The sequence below is a fragment of the Camelus dromedarius genome, chromosome 18, assembly GCF_036321535.1.
Source record: "Camelus dromedarius isolate mCamDro1 chromosome 18, mCamDro1.pat, whole genome shotgun sequence".
Classification (NCBI taxonomy): Eukaryota; Metazoa; Chordata; class Mammalia; order Artiodactyla; family Camelidae; genus Camelus; species Camelus dromedarius.
Genome location: NC_087453.1, coordinates 13,234,886 through 13,256,077, shown reverse-complemented (window position 1 = coordinate 13,256,077; position 21,192 = coordinate 13,234,886). Strand labels below are relative to the sequence as shown.

Sequence of the window (21,192 nt, the reverse complement as noted above, 5' to 3'; positions counted from 1 at the left end):
GGCTCCAGAGGGAGTGCACTGCCCCTCCCCAGATGTGTCCACGAATGGACTAATCACAGAGGCTGGTGGTCCCCATCTGGGAGAGTTTTGCAAGACAAGCCCTTTTCATGGTTGGTTCTCCCTGCTCTAGGAGATAGGGAAAGTGAGTCTGCTGATGGAGTCAGGAAAGGGTCTGTGGGAGAGTCAGCATTTGAGCTGGACTTGGAGAAGGGGGCTGGGTCAGGGGAGAAGATTTCAGAGAATGAAATGTGACAGTGTTGCAAGGGACTTCAGGGACCCTCCCTGTAAGGCAGAACACACACCATCATCACCGATTCACATGAGGCTCAGGGAGCTGGAGTCACTTGCCCAAGGTCACACAACTTAAGTTGTGCTGTCGCTTTTAAAAAAGGGTCCCCAGGGCAGGGCCCTGTGGAGGAGCCAGTGGGTGCAGACAGCATTGTGATTCAGGTCCAGCGGTTAATTAGTAACTGGAAGGTCCTGCAGCCAGTTCCCAGCCAGCAGCACTGGAAGGTTGAACTGTAGCTGGTTCGGGCGCCTGAGCGAGTGGGTGACAGGTCGCTCCTGACTTGGAAGGTTGTCCAGCAAGTCAGGATTGGGCTTCAGGGCAGAGGGACCATGCAGAGAAACAAGAAGGCAGAGCTGTGCACGGGGCTGCTCCCCAGGACCTGAGCTGTGACCCAGAGCTTTCAGGTGAGAGGCTGAGCCGTGAGCAGGACACCTGCCTTCCAGCCTGGTGATCTGCCAAATTTAGGAATTAGTTACCCAGCTAATTTCCTTCCTAACTACCCTATTGACTTCCTTCCCTCCCCAACACCCTCCTTCCTAATTCCTCCCTTTCTTTTTGATTCTTAACTCTCCCCTCCCTCCCTTCTTCCTGTTTTCCCTCCTTCCCTCTCAACTAACTTTCCACCTTCTCAGCTGCCTAGTTTTCTTCCTTCCTAACTAACCCATTTAATCCTCACTTCCTTCCCACTAACTTCCTTCCTTCTTTTTCTAAATTCCTAACTTCCTGCTGAAATTCTAGGCCATGGGCTCTGGAGTCAGACTGCCTGGTTCAAATCCCAGTCATATCATTTACTACCTGGATGCCGCGATCAAGTCACTTCACCTCTCTGTGCCTCAGTCTCATCCTCCTTAAAACAGGAATGAAGCGTTCCTCACCCATGGCACTGTGGGAACAAAATAAGATCAGTTGGCACTTGGTACGCACTGTCATTGGTGGGCACTGGGCAGGCAGGCGTGTGTGAATGAATTACAGTAGGGTGAAGACAGGTGTGATAACAGAAGTGGGCACAAGGAAGGGAGCTAGGGTTCATGGGGTTGGGGGTGGTCTGGGGAGGCTTCTGGGGAAGACAAGTGAGGACAGGTGCCAAGGGTTAGCTGAGCAGATCAGATTGGGCAGGGGGTTGTTCCAGGAAGAGGGCACTGTGTGATCCCCATTCCCACCGCATTCAGCAGATCCATGTAGTGATGGGGGAAGAGGGATCCAAATCTAGGCTGGGGCAAGTTTGGGGGAGGATTGGGGGAGGGCTGACGGAGGAGCTAGGACCACCCCCTGGGAGTGGTCTGAATTCTTGTTGGGAGAAAGTACTGATGTTCAGTCTCTGGCCAAAAAATCAGAGAGCAGTGGTGCAAGAAAGAAAGATGCCTTAGGAGCTGAGAGTTGCTCAGGTGTGGGAGTCACAGTCAAGGCGATGGGAGAATGTGGTAGTTGGCAATGAACACGTCCAAGTTCCCACCAGGACTTAGTACCGAAGTATTAAGTGAACAGCAACACTTTGAGAATTTTTATGCAATGGTACAAAGATAAAAAATAACCTAACCCACTATCACCTTGGATTGTAGCCCTCCAGGCTTTTTTTGGTGGCTATGTGTATTCACATCTTTATTTTCTTTACAAAGATGGTATTCTTGGTCACCTATCATTTTGAAACCTGCTTTTTTTGCTTGACATTGTATCACATATATGTTCCCATTTCAATTTATGTAGGCTTGTAAATGGTTTTTTAGTTAATTTTCCATTTTATATATGTAATATAATTTATCTTATATGAATCAATTCATTCTTTGATTCAGAAATCAAATAGGTACTGAACACCAACCATATTCCAAGCTTTAATCTAGGTGCTGGAGATTGAACACTGAACCAGAAAAGTCTTTGCCCTTGCAGAGTTGATGTTCCAGTTGGAGGCAGAAAATGAACAATGAAAAGAGTTCCATGATAAAGTACCAGAGAGTGATAAGTGTTACAAAAGTAAAACATAAAGCAGAAAATGTGGATGGGGAACAGGTGGGAGTGGCCAACCATCCTGGTTTGCCCAGGACTGTACTGGTTTAAGCACTGAAAATCTCATATCCCAGGAAACCCTTACGTCCAGGACAAACTGGGACCATCAGTCATACGTAATCAGAAAAGACCTCTCTGAGAGGTGACATCTGAGCAGAGACCTCTGTGATGATAGCAGAAGCCAGCCCTGCAGCAGACGTCCAGGGGAAGAGTCTTCTAAGCAGAGGGAAAGGAAGTAAAAGAGGCGGGAAGCCAGAGTGCACTCTGTGTGTTCAAGGCGCAGCAAGAAAGCCACAGGGGCTGCAGTGTAGTAAGACCCAGAGCCCAGAGACCAAGGTAGAGATGGAGTCAGGAGCCAGGGCATGTGGAATCTTTTAGACCGTGGTAAAGACTGGATTTTAATCCTAAGTGTGATGGGAAGCGACTGGAGTTTTTTGGCAACAAAGTCACATGATCTGACTTACATTTTAAAAGAATCATTCTGGTTTTTGGTGAAGGAAGAGTATAGAGGGTAAAGGGAATAGGGCCACAGTAGGGAAGCTATTGCAATAATCCATGCACATGATGATGGTGGCTCGGGCGGGGTGGTTGGAGCAGTGGTTTCTGGATATATTTTGAAGGTTGAGTCTAATGGAGATTTCACGGTCAAGTGGGAGTGGGGTGAGGGTGCAAAGTTTCTGGCATAAATTCCAAGTTGCTGGCTTGGACTTTTCAGTAGGTGGTAGTGCCACTGGCATGTTGGAATGCTAGCCTCTTTGGAATGGCTTCAAGAGAGAAAAGGAGAAGGAGTGGGGACTGAGTCCGGACAACTCTCTCAGAGAGTTTACCTGAAAAGGGGAACAGAGAAATGGGACAGTATCTCAAGAGGGATGTAAGGTCCAGAGAGGAGCTGTTAGAGTCGGCGGGTATTCTGAAGTGCCCTACAGTGGGACCTGGAGATTATTTTTATTATCACCATTGTTTTCCGGTTCTAAGTAGTGCTGCCAAATGAAGGTCACATCAGGGTCTTGTCATTGAAAAGAGATGCCCTTGTTCTGGGCATTTGTTTTGTCAACATGATATCATACTCATCTGTGTATTGGTTCAACAATTCTATTTCCTTGAAAGGTTGGAAGGCTCTGATACTGTTCACTTGGGTTTTCCTTGTATGACACCCTCACTTTCAAGTCGACAGAGAACATCTGAGGCCACTGGTCTCAGGTCCCTCTCTGACCAACCCACTCCGACCCTAACTGCACAGGTCCCCCCGCTGTGGTGAATTACAGAAGTCTGGGTGTGGTATGTGGTAGCCACACAGAAAGTTCCAGAAGGGCAGAGGCTGTGTCAGGCCCTGTCAACTCCTTCATTCCCTAGAATACTCCTCATTACCTCCAGGAGAGAGGAAGGGAACCTGTGAGTACTTCATTATCCCACCAGGCAGCAAGGTTATGAGCCAGGGTGCTGGCTGGGACGCTGCTTCCTGGCTCTTCCATAGCCAACCAGCCCTGCCCCGGAGACAGTGGTACAGCCCTGGAGGGCCAGCAGGGAAAGGCCCAAAGGGCCAAGTGTTCAGCAAAGACCAAAGCCAGGGGGACTGAGCCAGACACCTGGCCTCTGAAACACCTGCAGTTTCTTGGGAGGCAAACTCCTCTCAGCTGCCATGATTGAGGTCTCTGGAACCTCATCTTCAGCCCTAGATGGTCTGTACCAGGCCTCGGTAGGCCCTGGGGAATGTATCTTCTCACAGGCCGGAGCCCTACACACACACACACACACACACACACACACACACACACACACACACACACACACACATACACACACAGATATACTGACATACACCAATATGAACACACACACACAATGACTACTGTCATACACATATTCATAGACCTCACACTCATACACACAACACATTAACATACAGAGGTAACACACTGACGTGTCCACACACTACACAGAGGCTCACTGAAGCACATCTCTACACACACACATGCAGAGTGAGAACACACAGTCATAGATGCACAGAAACACCTACAAAATTATACAAACGTAGTCACACTGAGGCACAAATACCTTGACATCCAGAGAGACACTGATACAGCAGACAGACAGACACACTGAAGCGCATCTCTGCGTGAACCACCTGCACACACACCCCTGCCCCCTCACGCGCACGCATTCTAACGAGCCCCCCGTGTCTCCAGGGCTCTCCTGCAGCTGTGCTCACCCCCTTCCACCCACACGCCCAGGGGGAGGCGATGTCCCCGAGGGAACAGAGGTCTTCGGTCCCATCTTAAGCCCTGCTGGCTCCCGCGTGACACAGCAGTCCCCTCGCTGCTGCCGGGAGTCGCAGGCTGGGTGCTGGGGCCGGGCCGGCGCCAGGCACAGACACTTCGGCCCTTGTTGGGAGAACAGAGAGAGACTCTCTTGTCCGCTGCCCATCCTCCGGCTCCAACTGCTGCTTCTCCCGGCGGCCTCTCCTCAGGCTGTGCAGGTACGAGGGGCCAGGGAGGTCAGAGCCAGGCCAGGAGAGGGTGTGGGTTCTCTGCGGGAGCGCGGACCATGGGGTGCTGGCTGAAGCCAGGCTGCAGTGCCTGTTTGGGAAATTCTGCGGCTCACTCTCTCAGGGCTCAGCAGGGCTGGGCCCACGGAGCAGCCTGGGCAGGGCGATCCCCTCACTTGCCCCGCGGTCACTTTCTCAGCTCCCAGGAAGGCTGTGGGGTGGTCGCTCCAGGACCTCCCTTGTAAGGGTGAGTGGTCTGTGCTGCTGTGAGCAGGTGAAGGCTGTGGTCTTAGGATGCACAGTACCCAGCAGCCCCGAGAACAGTTCAGTTCTCAGATGAGATCTTGATTTTTGGCCTTGACCTTCCAAGCAGGAGTGGGGTTGTGGGTCCCTGGGCATCCTGAGCCAGGGCTCAGATACACCAGCCTCCTCCACCCTGCAGGCTGAGGGCAGGGAAGGTATATGCTCCTGGTCACACTCTCCACTGTTTCATCTCAAATAGACATAGACCAGTGGGTCTGTCCATGGCTCTGGCCCAAGGTCCCCAGGGCAGCTGCCCTTCCAGGGCATTTTAGACGGAAGTCCTTGTGGCAGAGAGGTAAGAGCCAACACAGAGCCCAGCCTTGGGCTGTCAGCAGGAATCCAGGGTTGCAACATGCCCATTTGGGGGCCTGCCCCTCACAAGCTGTGGGACCCTAGGCAAGCCCCGTTCTAGGCCTCAGGTTTCCCACTTGAGAAATGGGGGGACAGGTTCAGACTTCATGCTCTGCAAGGGTCCTTCCAGCCCTAGCCATCCCAGACATTCCAAGCTGCCTTGGCCATTCCCAACCCTTGAAAAGACTCAGCCTGGAAGGGGCCACCCCTGATCATCCTTCTTCTGTCCCTCTTGAGATGTTTGGAGAGGCTGGGTCCAGGGAATATACTTTGCTGGCCTCGGGTGGGAGATGCTTGGACTATGGAAGGTGCCTGGGGTTGGGGAGGGGTGGAGAGGACAGCGGTGTTTAAAACCCTAGACAAGTGACAGTAATTCTCAACAATAGCTCTCCCATCCCACTCTTCCTTGTGCCCCCAGAACCCACCTGATCACTGTTACAGGATGGACTCTAGCCCAGCTGGGACCCCCAGTCCGCAGGTGAGTGGGTCTTGGTTCCCCCGCCCACCACTAGGAGGCTCACCTCCCAAGGCTGAGGAAATCCATGGAAGCCCCAGTCAGTTGGGCGGGAAGCCCAGGACTGGGGAGCCAACAGGGGTCACTGGGAGCTCATAGAACTGGGCCATTTGTAGGGCAAAGAGAGAAGAGATTTGGGCAGAGGAATCATGAAGTAAATGGGGTGGGAAAACCATGGGGTTGGCCCTGAGGACACCTGGGTTCCGATGCTGCTGGGGCTGCCTGTCAGTCCTTGGTCAGCTCTTCTCTGGGCCTCAGTTTCCTCACCCTCACAATTGGTACCACAGCCAGCAGCCTCCCAGGGCTGCTGTGAGAAGCAGGTGAAATGGTGGATCAGTGGGTGGGTTGGTGGATGGGTGGAAGAAAGGCAGGCAGGCAGGCTAGTAGAGATGTTGGAGAAGGAGCAGGGCTTGGACCAGGGGAAAGGGTAGGGGCCGAGGAGTAAGGAACTGTTGATCTTAATCACTTCTTTCTTTAAATGTCTTTAGCCCCCAAGGGCCAATGGGAATATCAACCTGGGGCCTTCTGCCAACCCAAAGTGAGTTCTGGTCTCTCAAATAACTTTCCTCCTTGGCTCCCCTCACACCTGACACCCCTTGCCTGGGGAATATAATCCAAGTTCTCTGATCTAACGTCAAGAACCTCTGCCACCTGGACCCAGGACCGGCTCCCATTCTTTATCTCCCACAAATTCCCCAGCCTCTGCCCATGCTGAGCCCCATGGCTGGGATATCCCCCCAGAATCTGCATTATTAGCAGCCCCTCACCCTCCAGGCCCTTCTCAGTCTTTGGAGGCCAGATTCCTTGCCTTCTATACAGTTGTGCCTGGTTTTCTCCCTTCCTTGCCTGTTGCTTACTTGATTATGAGAGCTCCAGACACAGGATCCAGTTTTATAAGCCCCGTCTTGGCTGGGAGAACATGGCATTCTCCAGGGGCAAGGGGGCTTAGCTCTTAGAAAGCTTCCTGCCTTTTCCAGCTTCAAAATTAAAAAGGAGCTGTGATTTCCAGCTTCAAAATTAAGAAGAAACTCAGATATCAGTTTCCCCAGGCTTGCAAATGCTGACCCTTGTTCCTCCCTCTTCCCCCAGTGCCCGGCCCACCGACTTCGATTTCCTCAAAATCATTGGCAAAGGAAACTACGGGAAGGTAAGTGATCAGTGAGTGTGGGAGGCCTGGGTCTCTCCTTCTTTGGTCTCCTCCACCCTCTGCTGTCTCTTGACTTGCAGAGAGGGAGCTTACAACCTGCAGAATCATGGTTGCAGGGCCAGGGCTGGAGGCCTGAACTGCTGTGGAGAAATCAAAGCTCAGGGGAGTGGTCACCTGTGGGCTCTGTGTTTGTCCTTCTGCTCAGGTCCTACTGGCCAAGCGCAAGTCTGACGGGACGTTCTATGCAGTGAAGGTGCTGCAGAAAAAATCCATCTTAAAGAAGAAAGAGGTACCAGAGCTCAGGGACAGGCATCTCCTCTCCTGCTTCTCAACCCCCAGTCAGATGGCCTCCCTTCCGAAAATGGGTCCCAACTCTGGGTGCAGAGGTGGTCCAGCCAGAGGCGGAGGGCTGGATGGATCCCAGAATGCTGACCCTTCTCCAGGAAGGCAGGCTAACTGCCTTCCAGTTCTCACCCTCTGTGCTCCCCTAAAGAGTCAGGGCTCCGTGGTGGACAAGTCCTCCACCCTGTCGAGGTTCCTGCTTCTTCATCTGTGCAATGTTGGGGTCACACTTTAGACTCTCCAAAGCCCCTACAAGCCACAGCCCTCCTGGAGTTCTAGATGCTTCTGCTGACTTGGGTCTCTTTAATGCCAGCTCCATAAGGAGGTCATAGCAGGCCCTAAGACTCAGGAGAAGGAATTAATGTTAACAAGGCATCATGGGGCAGGTCTTTCTGAAAGAGGTAGCCTTGAAGATAGGAATTTGAAGGTCTGAAAGGCAGGTATCCAGGCAGGGAAACAGCAGCAAAGGCCTGAATGTGAATAATGCATAGCTTTTTTTCTCTCAGAGATTTATCCTTGGGACTCGTTTGTGAAGTAATCATTTATAATTTTCTTATCACCCTGGGGTGGGGGCCAGGGATTTGGATCCAGGGCCAGAGCTGCACCCATGTGGACTGGCAGGGGAGGAGGTGGACCATGCAGAGTCCTGAATACTAGGCAAGGCGCCTCAGCTTGGCTCTGAGGGCAATGAGGAGCCACAGTGAGTGTTTGAGCAGGGGCATGAGAAGGTCCCAGGCCAGGCAAGTCCCACTGGTGAGGCCCTGTGGGCTGTGCCAGGGTGAGAGGGGCTGCGGTGGGCTGTGACACGGCCCCCCGTCTGTGTGACTCCACAGCAAAGCCACATCATGGCGGAGCGCAGCGTGCTCCTGAAGAACGTGCGGCACCCCTTCCTCGTGGGCCTGCGCTACTCCTTCCAGACGCCCGAGAAGCTCTACTTTGTGCTCGACTATGTCAACGGGGGAGAGGTGGGTGGGCCCACAGAGTCTCTGACTGGCCCTCACTGGGAGCCACCTGTCCCACATGCCCACTGTGTACCAGGTTCTAGAACCATCTCCTCTCATCCCTGTAACAGACCCATTTGCAGCTGAAGAAACCGAGGCTTAGAGCAAGAAAGTCACTTGCTCAAGGCCCCCCAGCCTGTACCTTTGAAGGCAGGTCTGTCTAACTCCCAGCCATTATCATTTCCTGACTTCCTCACACAAAGCAGCCCAGAATCCCTTCAGTGGACCTGGGAAAGGTCAATGTTAAAGGAGCTCCGTGGTCAGTATTTCCAGGGCCACTGCATGGGAGTGATCAGTCCCTGCAGAAAAGATCTGAGGCCACCTGTTGACCCAGAAGCTCAGCCAGGATAAGCTGGACTCCCTCCTTTGTCTCTTTGGGCAAGATGACAAAATGTAGTGGGGCACTTCTCAGTGACCCAGATTTAATCAGTGGGACCTCATGCTGTTTGCCCTGATGCTAAGAGGGGAGTTTTTGTCCTATATGCTTAAATTCCTTGGTAGAAGTGAAAGGCTTTCTTTGCCAGCAAAATAGACCAAAGCAATTGGCCCAAGGGCAGAACTAACCTGGGCTCAATTCAACCATCATAATCATTTTATTACTTGGGTTGGAGGAAGAGCACATCTTTGACCCATCTGGATTCAAATCACAGCTCTGCCAGTTACAGCTCCATGACCTTGGGCAAGTCACCTGACTGCTCTGACTCTCACAGTTTCCTTTTCTATGAAACTGGCCTCATATTTAATACCTGGAGGGTAGTCAGGAGGATTAAAGGAGGTAAGAGACATGAAAGGGTCTGTCTGGAGCCTGGGACACAGTAGGTGCTCCATCCCTGCGTATTCAGCTGTCCTGCTGACACTGCCAGCTCTGTGGGGGTGGGGGCTGGCTGCCCTTCCTTGTATGTGTACATTGCATCTTAGAGAGGGGGTGATTTGGCCAGCCGCCCCCACCCCGCACTCGAGGAGCTCCCCTAGAACCCTCTCACACGCCTCCTCCCCCTCCAGCTCTTCTTCCACCTGCAGCGGGAGCACCGGTTCCTGGAGCCCCGGGCTCGGTTCTACGCCGCTGAGGTGGCCAGCGCCATTGGCTACCTGCATTCTCTCAACATCATTTACAGGTGAGGCCTGCCAGTGGCTCAGAGCCAGGCCTGGCCCTTCTGCCTCAATAGCCAGGGGGTGTATGGACCCCTAAATCCTGATAATATTCCAGGGAACTTGGTCCTTTGTCTGAGGAGGAGGCGCCCACCAGTGGGTGGGCGCCTCCTCCTTTGCAGGATTGAATGCCCGTCTTCCTTGGGCTCTCCCTGTACATCTCCGTGAGCCTCCATGAACAGTCCTTCTGCAGGACCCCAGGTCCCCAGCTCTCCTCACTTGGTGGCTGAGACATCACAACACCCTTTTCTCTCATTTTCTGCAGGGACCTGAAACCAGAGAACATTCTCTTGGACTGCCAGGTTGGTGTGTGTGTGTGTGCACATAGCTGCGCATGTGTGCTGTGTGCCTACGAGTGTGTGTTCATGCATTGTACATGCACCATATGCGTAGGGACGCATCCAAGTATGTGTGCACATGCATGCCCATGCCTGTGTGCATGCATGTAAATGTGCACCATGTGTACATGTGACCGTGTGTACCTGCCCACCCATGTTCATGTGTGTGTGTGCAAGGTCTGTGGAGGGGGGCAGGGGTGGAGCCAGGTGGACGCTTGAGGATTTTGTAGTCCTTCCATGTCTTAGACTGGATTCCCTGGAAACGGATGCTGAGATGGAGCACTGGGTGCAGAATGTTATTGGGGTGAAGAGACCCAACTTTAAGGGGGTGAGGAGGCAGGATTGGACAGAAGCAGAAGCTCACCTGCATTGTGGTTGCAAGTGAGGCCGTGGCTGATCTCACAGGGGTGGAGTGGACCTGAGCTAGGATGGCTGTTTAGAACTGTTCCAAACTGAGGCATGGAGGCTGGGCATTTGTGCCCCTGCATTGACCAGTCATTGGATGGGGACTGCCCCTTGAGAGGAGCATGACCTTGGATGAGGGCAGTGGCCCAGCATGGAAGGATGGGCACGATGGCTGGTAAGAAGGGACCTGGGCAGAGCCCGTGGTGTCCACCCACTCCACGACCACCACCAGCCACCCTCTCGCCCCACTGTCACAAGGAATGGCTGCTTTCTGGTTCTCAGCCCTCCGTTAAGGGGGCTGCTTCCACCAGGCCCCTCCAGTGAGGACATTCTGGAACTGCTGCTGTTTAGGGTGTGGATCTGAGCCTGTGACGAGCTGGGGGCAGACAGTGGAACATCCTCCTCTCCCCGCCTGGCCCCCTGTGCTGCTCTAGGCATCCAGGCTAGAAGCACTGAGTCTCTGAGTGGAGCCTCCAGCCTGTGCCTGTGCCTGGGGCATCAGACCCCACAGCCACTGCCCCGGATGTGGCATCTGGGCTTTGGGGATAGACCCAGCCATACTTTTGGCTCAGGCAACCTTCCCACCCCTGCCCTCCCTCCTCTACAGGGACACGTGGTGCTGACAGATTTTGGCCTCTGCAAGGAAGGTGTAGAGCCCGAGGAGACCACGTCCACGTTTTGTGGCACCCCTGAGGTAAGCGAAAGCTCCTAGGACGGGTGAGACCACAGCTGCTGATTAGAGCCACCAGGTTGCACTGGAGGGGCTCACTCCTCCCACCCAAGCACATCCCCTGAGCTGGCTGGGTGCTTAGCCTTGGTTTCCTCATCTATGTCATGGGGGCACCAGCTCGAGGGGCTGCTGGGACCCAGCTGGTGAAGCTCTGCAGCAATGCTGTCTAGCAGAAACAGAAAGAGAAATGCAAACCATTTATGCAATTTAAAAATCTCCAGCAACCACATTTAAAAAGTAAAAAGAAAGATGAAATCAGTTTTTATAATCTGTTTTATTTAGCCCAGTATAGACAAAATATTATCATGTCAACATATAATAAATGTAAAATTGTTGAAATATTTTACCCTTTTTATCACTAACTAAATCTTTGAAGTCCAGTGTGCATTTTACACTTACAGTCCATGTCAGCTCAGATCAGTCACGTTTCAAATGTTCAGTAGCCACACATGACTAGTGCCTACTGTATTGGACAGCACTGTCCTACAGGGTGAAGTCCATGTGCCACAGGAGGGCCTGGCCTGACAGTTAAGTTCAAGGTTTGCAAGCATAAAAACACTGATCTATCTACCTCTTTCTTCCCGACACCAAGAGCCTGGAGGGTTAAAATTTGTGGGTCTCAGCAGTAATTCACATGTGTCTCTGTCCTGCAGGCCTCCCTGTAGCTTTGGGGTTTAAAACTTTTCCTTAAACTCCTCCCAATGTTGAAACCTGGCCCTTAGCCCTTGGACCCAAAGGGGTTCCTAGCCCCTTGGACAGGTGTCTGGGTAGGGGGTGGGGGCGCTGAGGCTATAGGGCAGGCAGGTCCTTCCAACCTGGCATGAGACAGGATGTTAGCTGCTATTTTTCTCCATATGCTTGAGAATCTGGGTTTCAGATTCAGCTGAGCCTCCTCAGTTTGGTTTTAGAGGAGCCAATGGACAGATGACCTCTGTAGGCAGCAGCCACTGTCTGTGTTTGTGTATTGGAGGGTGCCCGCTGGACACAGCTGGCCTCGCAAAGCCTGCCAGCCTAGCCATCCCTTCCTTGGATACTGCCAGGGGCGAGGAACAGGAGACATGTGGCCCTAACTCATCATCTCTTCCATGACTCAGCCACTGCTGGGGAGCACAGATGAGAATAACCACAGTTGCTCCCATTGTTCACAGGCCAACACATATATTAGCCCCTGTCCTGAACACACCCTGTAGGGGGGCGATTCTGCGACCTCATTATGTGGATGAGGAAACCAAGGTTCTGGGAGGTTCAATGACCTGCTTGTGACCACACCCCCAGTAGGGCTCAGGTCTGTGTAACTCCCTGCCTCTCTCCACACCCACACAGTCTCTCACAGTGGCTTTGTCTGTTGCTGAGACCCCTTTTCTCACTGGCAGAAACACCAGGTTAAGGGGTCACCAAGCCCTTGAGTTTGGCAGGAAGCACAGCTCTGGCCCACGTTCTCTCCTTGTGCGAGGCACAGACACATGGCATGTATTCGGCTGTCAGTAGGAACTCCAGTGTTGCTCCCTATTTCCTGACTCCTCTCCATCCCTCCGTTACTAAGATTTCTAGTGCAAGTACCTGCCACATTGATTTACGCTTTATCGTTAGTCTTCCCACTGCACTGTGAGTATTCCCGGGGCTTTCCTAGCCTCAAGACACTGATTGGATGCTTTTGAGCAAATTAGATGAGGGCACCGGCTCTGGACAGACTAATTAGAAAAAGTTTCCCCTTGAAACACATGTGAGATGCTAGATACAGCCCTATACTAGGGTTCTGGCTTGCTGAATTGATCACAGCCAGGCTTGCATCCCTCTTTACCCCTTTGACTGGTACTTCTGTGTGGTGTACAACATACACAACTGTACAGGGAAGTTGTGTGATCTCCTCTATGTCCCTAGCACATTGGCAAAGGGCCCTGCACAAAGCAAGCCTATGGCAAATGGATGCTGATTGGATATATGCACAGCCAAGTAAATATCACAGCAGGATCAACCCCTGGTGATTTTTTTCCTCCAAGCGCCTTGTTCACCAATGGGGAGAGGCCGAATGTCTTTCGTATAAGTGTGTTTCCCCTTAACAGTACTTGGCTCCAGAAGTGCTTCGGAAAGAGCCTTATGATCGGGCAGTGGACTGGTGGTGCTTGGGGGCGGTTCTCTACGAGATGCTGCATGGCCTGGTGAGTGGGGACACAGCTGTCTGCAAGGGACTTCTGACTCAAGGAGAGATGGGGATGGATCTCTCTCTTGTGTGGCTCGCTCATGCTCCTCAAGGAACTGAATGAGCCATCTCTTCTCTAAGCTAAAAAAGATGCTGCCGGTGGGGAGAGAAATAGCTCAGTGGTTAGCATGCACTAGGTCCTCGGTTCAATTCCCAGTACCTCCATTAAAAAGAATAAATAAAAATTTAAAAGATGATGCCAAAGTGAACACAAGGATTAGACGTATTTTTTCAATAATGTTCAGCACTTCGTAATATACTGTCTCACACGTTACTCCTTTGGTGCCTCAAAACAGCCTTTGGAGGCTGGCACTGCAGAAAATGGAGTTGTTCTTATTTTACCGAGAGGGAAACTGAGGCCCAGAAAGGTCACAGTGCTGGGAGGTTGTGAAACCAGCTCCTGGACGCAGTCCTTGGCTGCCTGCTTAGGTGGAGACTTGTGTAGACTTGCTCAAGCCTAGACTTTACTCTGGGGGCTCTTTGCTGCACAGCTGGGTGGATATGAAGGAAGAGGCTCTGTGGAGTCGGGAGAAGGAAGAGCCAGCAAAGGAGGTGGGGGAGATCATCAGGAGAGAGCAGTGGGCTCAGGATACGGTTTGGGGCCTGGCTTTCTTTTCTTCTCTCTTCATCTCTCTGAGCCTCTTCTCATCTGAAAAGTGACAACCTGTCTCAAAAGATGTGTGTGAGACTGGGATGAAAGATGACACAAACAGTGTTAACTTTGCAAAGTGCAAAACTGGTGCATAAGCTGGATTAAGAGAGGTGGGAGAGAGGAGGCACCTGGGGGGTCCATACGCCTCACACTGGTGGGGAGAGACTTGGCCTTCTCAGCAGGCTCGCCACCATGCTGGAAGCACAGGGATCTCTGTCTCCCTCCAGTCTGCCACGTGACACAAGACAAGGCAACCTGCCATTGCACCAGACACAGGTCTGGCTGAATCTTTCCAGCTACTCAGTGTTGCTCCAAGTGTCCCTGAGAACTGTGCCCGCTGTAGCAGGGATGACCCTCCCATCTCTCTCCCTCTCTCACCAGCCGCCCTTCTACAGCCAAGACCTGTCCCAGATGTACGAGAACATTCTGCACCAGCCGCTGCAGATCCCTGGGGGCCGGACGGTGGCCGCCTGTGACCTCCTGCAAGCCCTTCTCCACAAGGACCAGAGGCAGCGGCTGGGCTCTAAGACAGACTTTGTAGGTGACCTGCCAACAGAGCACTGGCCCCTCGTGGGGCTCTCTGAAACTAGGAACTGCTAATTCACTCATTTGGAGATTCACAGCTGCTGCTGCTTATTTACTTCCTTCAGTCGAATGCTTTTATTCAGTCAGTATTTATTTATTGAACACCTACTATGTGCCAGACATTGAGCTAAGTGCTGGGGATTCAGTAGACTGGGTCTCTGGCCCTATTAAGTCTATGGGGGAGGTACAGGGAGGCAGACAAATAAACACATACAACTATTACAGAGTGTGACAGGATAAGAGGCCAGATGAGAAATTCAGGCAAGGCTTTACTGGGACTTACATTGCAGCACCAGGGGGTAAAAACAAGTAACAGGTGCCCTTGCTCGCTCCTGAGGTGGGGAGTGTGAACTGGTTCCTTAAATGGGGTGAGTGGAGGGGCGGACCAGTGGGTCGGGCAGGAGGGGTGGCTGGGGTGGTCTGCCCACCTCCTTGGTGGTGCTGTGTGCAGGGATCATGTGCAGTCCTCTGCTTTTGTTCCCTGTGCCTCAGAAATGGCAGTTGGTTTTTGGCCTTTTTGTATCTTATTGTTCATAATTTGTCCCAACTGTGCATAGGTAAAGTTATTTTTAGTCCCTTATAATGTCTTTGTATTCTGTTACTTGAGGAAATATTTATCTAGTGCAAGCATTCCAGTAAATGGTCTCAGGTCTCAGAAAGTCATGAACAATGAGTGGAGATAGACAATAATGGGAGGAAGTCACACTGGCATGGTCAGGGAGGTCCTCTGTGAGGAGGTGACAATTAAGATGACATTTGAAGGATGTGAAGGAGCCACCCACAGAGAAAGCAGGGAGGAGGCATCCCAGAAACAGGGGCACAGCATATGCAAAAGTTCTGCAGTAGGAACAAGGTGGACAGGGGTCGTTCATCAGGTAATTAATTAGGGTACGTTGAGCAGGGGAGTCACAAGACCCAATCTAAGTTTTAAGAAATTCCTCTGGCTTCTGTGCAGAGAGTGAACTAGACTTGCTTTTCACAAGCATCTGAGCCCTTCCTCCTTGCCAGTTGCCCAGGGTTGGGCATCTGAATAGAGGGATGGATAATTCACAGTCTGTTCTCTTAGCAAGTCCATGGCATTTTTAAAATTAAAGCAAAACCTTAACAATAAAAACACATTCTTTACTAAAGAATTCTTTACTATAAATCCAAAAGAGCATTTGGATTTATAAAAAGACCACAGAAATTTGTTTTACTCCTGGAATTTTGTTCTTTCTTCTAGTGTAGTGGTTGATATGCATGGACCATGAGACAGACTTACTGGGTTCAGATTCCTCCTCCATTAGTTACTAGCTGCAGGACCCTGGGCAAATTGCTTAACTTCTCTCAGTTTCCCCATCTGTAATAAGAGCACTCAGTTCATAGCTCTTATGATCTAGTATATTCAACCACTTAGGCCAGTGTCTGACACATACTAAAGGCTTTTTATGTGTTTGTACAAACTGCCCCACATGCCAGAGACTGTGAAGTGTAACAACATTTAGGGCACTTGCCTACGCATCCCTGCACAGTTTAAAGATCAGGGCTTTCATGAAGATTGGCCCCCTCCTTCCCATTTGCATTTTAAAAATATGTATTGTTTTAAAAATAAGGTATACATTCCCATAGATCAAAATTCAAAGGATATTCAGAAGAAGTCCCTCCAGCCACTCAGTTTTGTTTTGTTTTAATTTGGAGGCAACCAGTGTTAGTTTCTTGGATAGTCTTCTGGAAATAGTTTGGATCTGACTTTTTAACAACCCCCCAGGGGGTTCTGATATAAGGGCCAGAGAAATCAGTCTTCAAGAAACACAGATAGAGGGAAGGGTCTGCTGGATCAGGAGGAAATTGGTGCCAACATTGGCTTGAATTAGGAAAGATGTGGTGAATCATGCCTAGGGCTGAATCCTAAATTCTGGATCTCTGGGAACCTGCAGCTTTTCTTGGGGCTTTATTTCCCAAATCTTCCTTTGTGAATTGATTTGGTCTATTTCTCTGATTAGATTTCTGGAAGAGTCAGGATGCGCTGATGCAAAGTGTGGGGGAAGAGGGTCCCCAAGGTCCCCGGGGACCCCCAAGAGCAAGTTCTGCAGTCTTATTCACTGACATACCTCCACAGCCTAGTATGCTGCTGGCACAGAGCAGGTGCTCAGTAAATAGCAGTGGAATAAACAAATGCTATAGGGGAGAAAGTTTGGGTTCTAGATAATGGCGAAGGGGAGAGGTCTGACTGCAGATGAGACTTTGTTCCAGGAAACCAGCCAGAATGGCAAGTTACTTTCCCAGTAAAGATGTTAGGGCTTGATGGTCAGTTGCCAGGAGAGTTGGGAGCTCCAAGGCACGTCAGGATGGGATGGGAGCGCCTATGGAGAGGGTGACTTCTCATCTGCACCTTCTTCCTGCAGCTTGAGATAAAGAGCCATGTATTCTTCAGCCCCATAAACTGGGATGACTTGTACCACAAGAGGCTGACTCCACCCTTCAACCCAAATGTGGTAAGAGGTCATCACATTCTAGATTCTCGGTTCCCAGGGCTGGTGGAAACTTGGAGGGTATCTGGGCCAGCTCTCTTTTCACAGATGGGAGAACCGAGGGTCCAAGAGGCTCAGTGATTTGTCCAAGGCCACCCCTAAATTAGAGGCAGCATGGATCTAGAACCCGGAAGTCCTGACTGCCAGTTCAGCTCTGTGTGGGCAGCCAGGTTGCCGCTCCTTGACACTAGCACCGATAACCCTCGTTACTGAGCCCTTTAGTTTTCAAAGTGCACTATGTCATGTGACACACCCAGACAGAGCCAAGCCCTGCTAAGATTTGTTTTCTATGTTTAGCTTTCTTCCTGATAATAAAAATGACACGTATTTATTGTAAAAGGTGTGTAAAACAGAGGTTTAAATTATCAAGGAGAAAAAGCTTATTATCTCACCCCAGAGAAAGCACCGCTGGCAAGTTTCCTTCAAGTCTTTTTCTACATGTTTTTATATAGCTCGTCATTTATATATCTCACCCTCCCCCCAAGAACCCTAAACTTTTTGCTAAAAACTATGCCATTATTCCCCTAAGTCGTACAAGACTTTGTAAGTATGATTTAAAGTGGCTGCATAGTATTTCAATCCTATTTAGATAGCATAATTTATTCAGCCATGCTCCTAATGGTGAACTTTTTAGGTTATTACCATTTTTTTATTATAATGGACTGATGAACATCTTTAAGTGTACATCTTCGTCCAAAGTAGTTCTGATTATTTTCCTTAAGATGGATTCCAGATGTGGAATTACCAAGTCAAAGAATGTGAACGTGTATTTTTTTATTAAGGTATAGTTGACTTATTAGTTTCAGGTGTACAACATAGTAATTTGATATTTTTTATAGATTATATGCCAGTTACTATAAAATATTGACTATATTCCCATATATAATGTGCTGTACATTACATCCTTGCAACTTATTTATTTTATACCTAGTAGGTTGTAACTCTTAATCCCCACCTATTTTGCCCTTCCCTCCCACCCTCTCCCCTCTGGTACCTCTCATGTTTTCTGTATCTGTTGTGCATGTATTTTTAGGTTCTTGACTCACACTGCCTTCACTGCGTGCTAGGGAGTACAGTTTACTTCCAGCAGTGTCTGGAGTGTTGAAGTGGAGCAGGCAGGGTGCCAGGTAGTGGAAGAATTGATAGGTAGTTATTGGACCTACTGGAATACAATGACTAATGTAAATGCATGAATAAGTGACAGTTAAGTAAGGGTGTCTGGGGGGGGGGCTCGGGGGGGGGGCCCTAACATCCCTCTCAGGGCTTGTGGGCTCCTTTGGCAGCTCTGAGTGTTCCCTTCTCATTATTGGCTTATATTCATAGGCAGGACCTGCTGACTTGAAACACTTTGACCCAGAGTTCACCCAAGAAGCTGTGTCAAAGTCCATTGGCTGCACTCCCGACACTGTGGCCAGCAGCTCTGGGGCCTCAAGTGCCTTCCTGGGATTTTCCTATGCGCCGGAGGATGATGCCATCCTGGATTGCTAGAAGTGAAGCATCGTGAAACCACTGAAGCCAGCTGGTTTCTGTAAGGAATTATCCTCAGCTGCTAGTCACAGAGACCCAAAGTAACAATGGCTTAAATAAGAGCTTTTTTTCCAGCACATAAAAGGAGGATGGTGTTAGGTGGTCCAGGACTGGTACAACAGGTCATCAGATACTCAGAGGCTTTCTGCTCTGCCATCCTTGGCAAGTGGCTTCTACTGTTAGGATTATGATCCTATCACAAGATGGTACTGGTGCTCTAGTCACTGCTGCTGTGTCCTGGGCAGGGAAAATGGAGGAAAGAGCAAAACGGCACCTTCAGAACTTCCCCAGAAGCCACACCCAGTGACTTCTGCTTGCCTCACTAGCCATCCACTCTACCTGTAATGGAGGTTGGGCTATGTGTCTAATTAGCTGGGCACATTACTCCCCCTAATAACACAGGGGTTCTGACACTAAGGGAGAAGGGGAGGCAACAGGCTCCTCTTTACCAGAGGGTCACTTGGTGTTTGGATTTTCATCTCAATGTGTAAAATGAGAGATGCAACAAGCCAATAGGGTACCACCCAACATTCTCTTATTTTCCTATGTCAATGGTGTCTTTCTAGGGTGGTTGGTATTGGACATTTAAGTTTGTCCTCCTGGCATGTGAACCCCTTCAGGTAATCTACTTTATGAGCCATGATGAGAGGGAAAAAGTACCTCCACTTACAGTAGCTGAAAATGCTAGATACTGACTTTCCCAGCCTCCCCTGCAGTTTGGGCCAGGCATGTGGCCCCAGGATGCACCTGTGCCAGATTTTTGACTCAAAGAAGGAATGGTGAGCTCTCTTTCATGTGGTAAGTGTGGTGACAAAACCCACAAAAATGAGTTCCTGGTGTGGAAGTGGCAACAGTGCAAACTGTAGCAATTGGTATATATTGGCAGTATCAGTTTCCCCATCAGATCAGTACTGCAGCAGCATTCCTGGGAAGCCTTCAGTTTCTTTCTCTAGCTTTCCTAATGATTTTGAGCTTCTGATTCTGTTAACATACTCTTTTTTTGCATAACTGGTTAAAGCCAACTTCAGAACACCTGCCTATGCTGAATCAGTTTCTGTACTAAACTCTTTCAAGTCTATTATCAGTTTTCATCCAAACAACTCTAAGGTAGGAACTTTTACTATTCCCTTTACCAATGAAGAAATAGAGGTAGAGAAGTTATTTCTTGCCTGGAGGTCACAGAGCTAATATGGGCCAGAGCTGGGACTTGGAGCCATATAAACTGACTGCAGGGCTCTCATATGTAACCTTTGTGCTAGTCTACCCTTCACTCTGGCTGTCAGGTCTAAGAATGACTCAAAGTCAAAATCTCAAAGGAGAGCCAAGCCAGGAGTTGGCTGGAACAAGCCAGGTGATGGGAAATAGGGTCTTGAAGAGGAGGCATTCGACTAGATGCTTGTGGTCTGGGCCTGGCTTCCCAGCTCATGCTATGCTTCACCTCACATGCCCCTGTATGCTTGGTAGGTACAAGGCCATAGGGAGCCCAGGCCTTGGACAGAGCTGGAGGCTTGTGCGGGCCTGGTGACCAAAGCTTCCCAGCCACATACAGAGACCTCCATATATTCAAGATTAGCCATTTCTGAAAGTAATTCTGACTAGACAGAACGTGAGGATATAACACCTTGGGTCCAGGACATGCTGCACTTGTCGGATGAATCATGCTAACTTACTTCAGTGAAAGTCTCTTTTTCACAAACCTGTGGTTCATGGTCTACTTCAGGGTGGTCTTACTAACTTTTTGGTTTGTGGACAAGAGGGGAACTTTCTGAACATCAGTGTGTGCTGGTGACTTTATTGCCTTTTCCTCTTAACTCAGTCCCATTCTTTGCCTTACATTTTTGTTTACCCAGCCCCCTGCCCCAGAAATTATGGGGGATGAAGCTGGAAGACCATGGAAAACACACCAATGACACTGACACTGACCTACGGGGGATCACAGCTGGGTCAAGAAGAGCTACAGCTACCCTTTGACATGTGCTGAGAATTCTGAAAGAAACACTCTGATTTCATTTCCGTGTTAATGGCATCTGCTAATAGACAATGGTGGAACACGATGAGGGGGAGGCCAAAATCCCAACTTCCCAAAGCAAAAAGCAAGAGTGTGTAATTGTCAGAAATGTGATAGTGCTCTCAAAAGCACACAACCCACTATGGGTTGTGAAACACATAATAGTTCTATCTGTTCCAAGACTGTAAAATCACAAAATTTTCACCAGGCTAGAAAATAAAAATGAAAAAATACAATATTGAATTGATCATGCAAGACCTCCATTTATTGAGCACATTCTGAGCTTCATATGCATTATCTACAATCCTCACAATAAGCAAGCATTTTGAAGTTACTAACCTCACTTCACAGATAAACAGAGATAGTAAGCAACTTGCCCAAGGTCACCTAAACTGGTACAAGGCACAAGTGGGAACTGAACTTGGTGGTAACTGATTCTAAGGCCCTTGCTATTTCTACAACTTCTAACAGTGGAAGAAGTGCTATGGGAAGTAGTTTTTTTGGTCTTCTAGCAAACACTGACTGCAAACTGTACTCATCCAATTTTGCATCAAAAGACAGCATCCCGAAGAAGAGAAATCACAATCATCCTCTTTTCGGCTTTTTAGCTTTGCAGTGACAGTAGCTTTGAAAAGGCAACAAAAGTGGTGTGTGT

At 49.8% G+C, this 21,192-nt stretch overlaps 1 protein-coding gene across 4 annotated transcripts; it reads left to right on the top strand.

Moving 5' to 3' along the window:
• The first annotated feature begins 560 nt into the window (after positions 1-560).
• SGK2 (serum/glucocorticoid regulated kinase 2) lies at positions 561-20,780 on the top strand. 4 transcript variants are annotated; one of them, XM_010977745.3, is made up of 15 exons: positions 561-693; positions 4,522-4,766; positions 5,848-5,907; positions 6,432-6,481; positions 7,033-7,090; positions 7,296-7,379; positions 8,266-8,397; positions 9,436-9,548; positions 9,848-9,884; positions 10,933-11,019; positions 13,119-13,214; positions 14,289-14,444; positions 16,877-16,966; positions 18,326-18,530; positions 20,380-20,780. In XM_010977745.3, the coding sequence occupies exons 3-14, from the start codon at positions 5,872-5,874 to the stop codon at positions 18,488-18,490; spliced, it is 1,104 nt and encodes a 367-aa protein (XP_010976047.1). In that variant the 5' UTR covers positions 561-693; positions 4,522-4,766; positions 5,848-5,871; the 3' UTR covers positions 18,491-18,530; positions 20,380-20,780. The 4 variants fall into 4 exon arrangements, with proteins under 4 accessions (XP_010976047.1, XP_010976046.1, XP_010976045.1 ...); XM_010977744.3 differs by having other exon boundaries at positions 4,477-4,766; XM_010977743.3 differs by lacking the exon at positions 4,522-4,766 and having other exon boundaries at positions 626-693.
• The last annotated feature ends 412 nt before the right edge of the window (positions 20,781-21,192 follow it).

What these genes read in the sequence shown, in the direction of transcription:
- SGK2 (XM_010977745.3), top strand. Translation starts at nt 5,872, where the DNA reads ATGGACTCTAGCCCAGCTGGGACCCCCAGTCCGCAG. An exon ending in TCTCTCAACATCATTTACAG is followed by an intron (nt 9,549 to 9,847) that starts GTGAGGCCTGCC and finishes CATTTTCTGCAG; the next exon opens with GGACCTGAAACCAGAGAACA. An exon ending in CGTTTTGTGGCACCCCTGAG is followed by an intron (nt 11,020 to 13,118) that starts GTAAGCGAAAGC and finishes TCCCCTTAACAG; the next exon opens with TACTTGGCTCCAGAAGTGCT.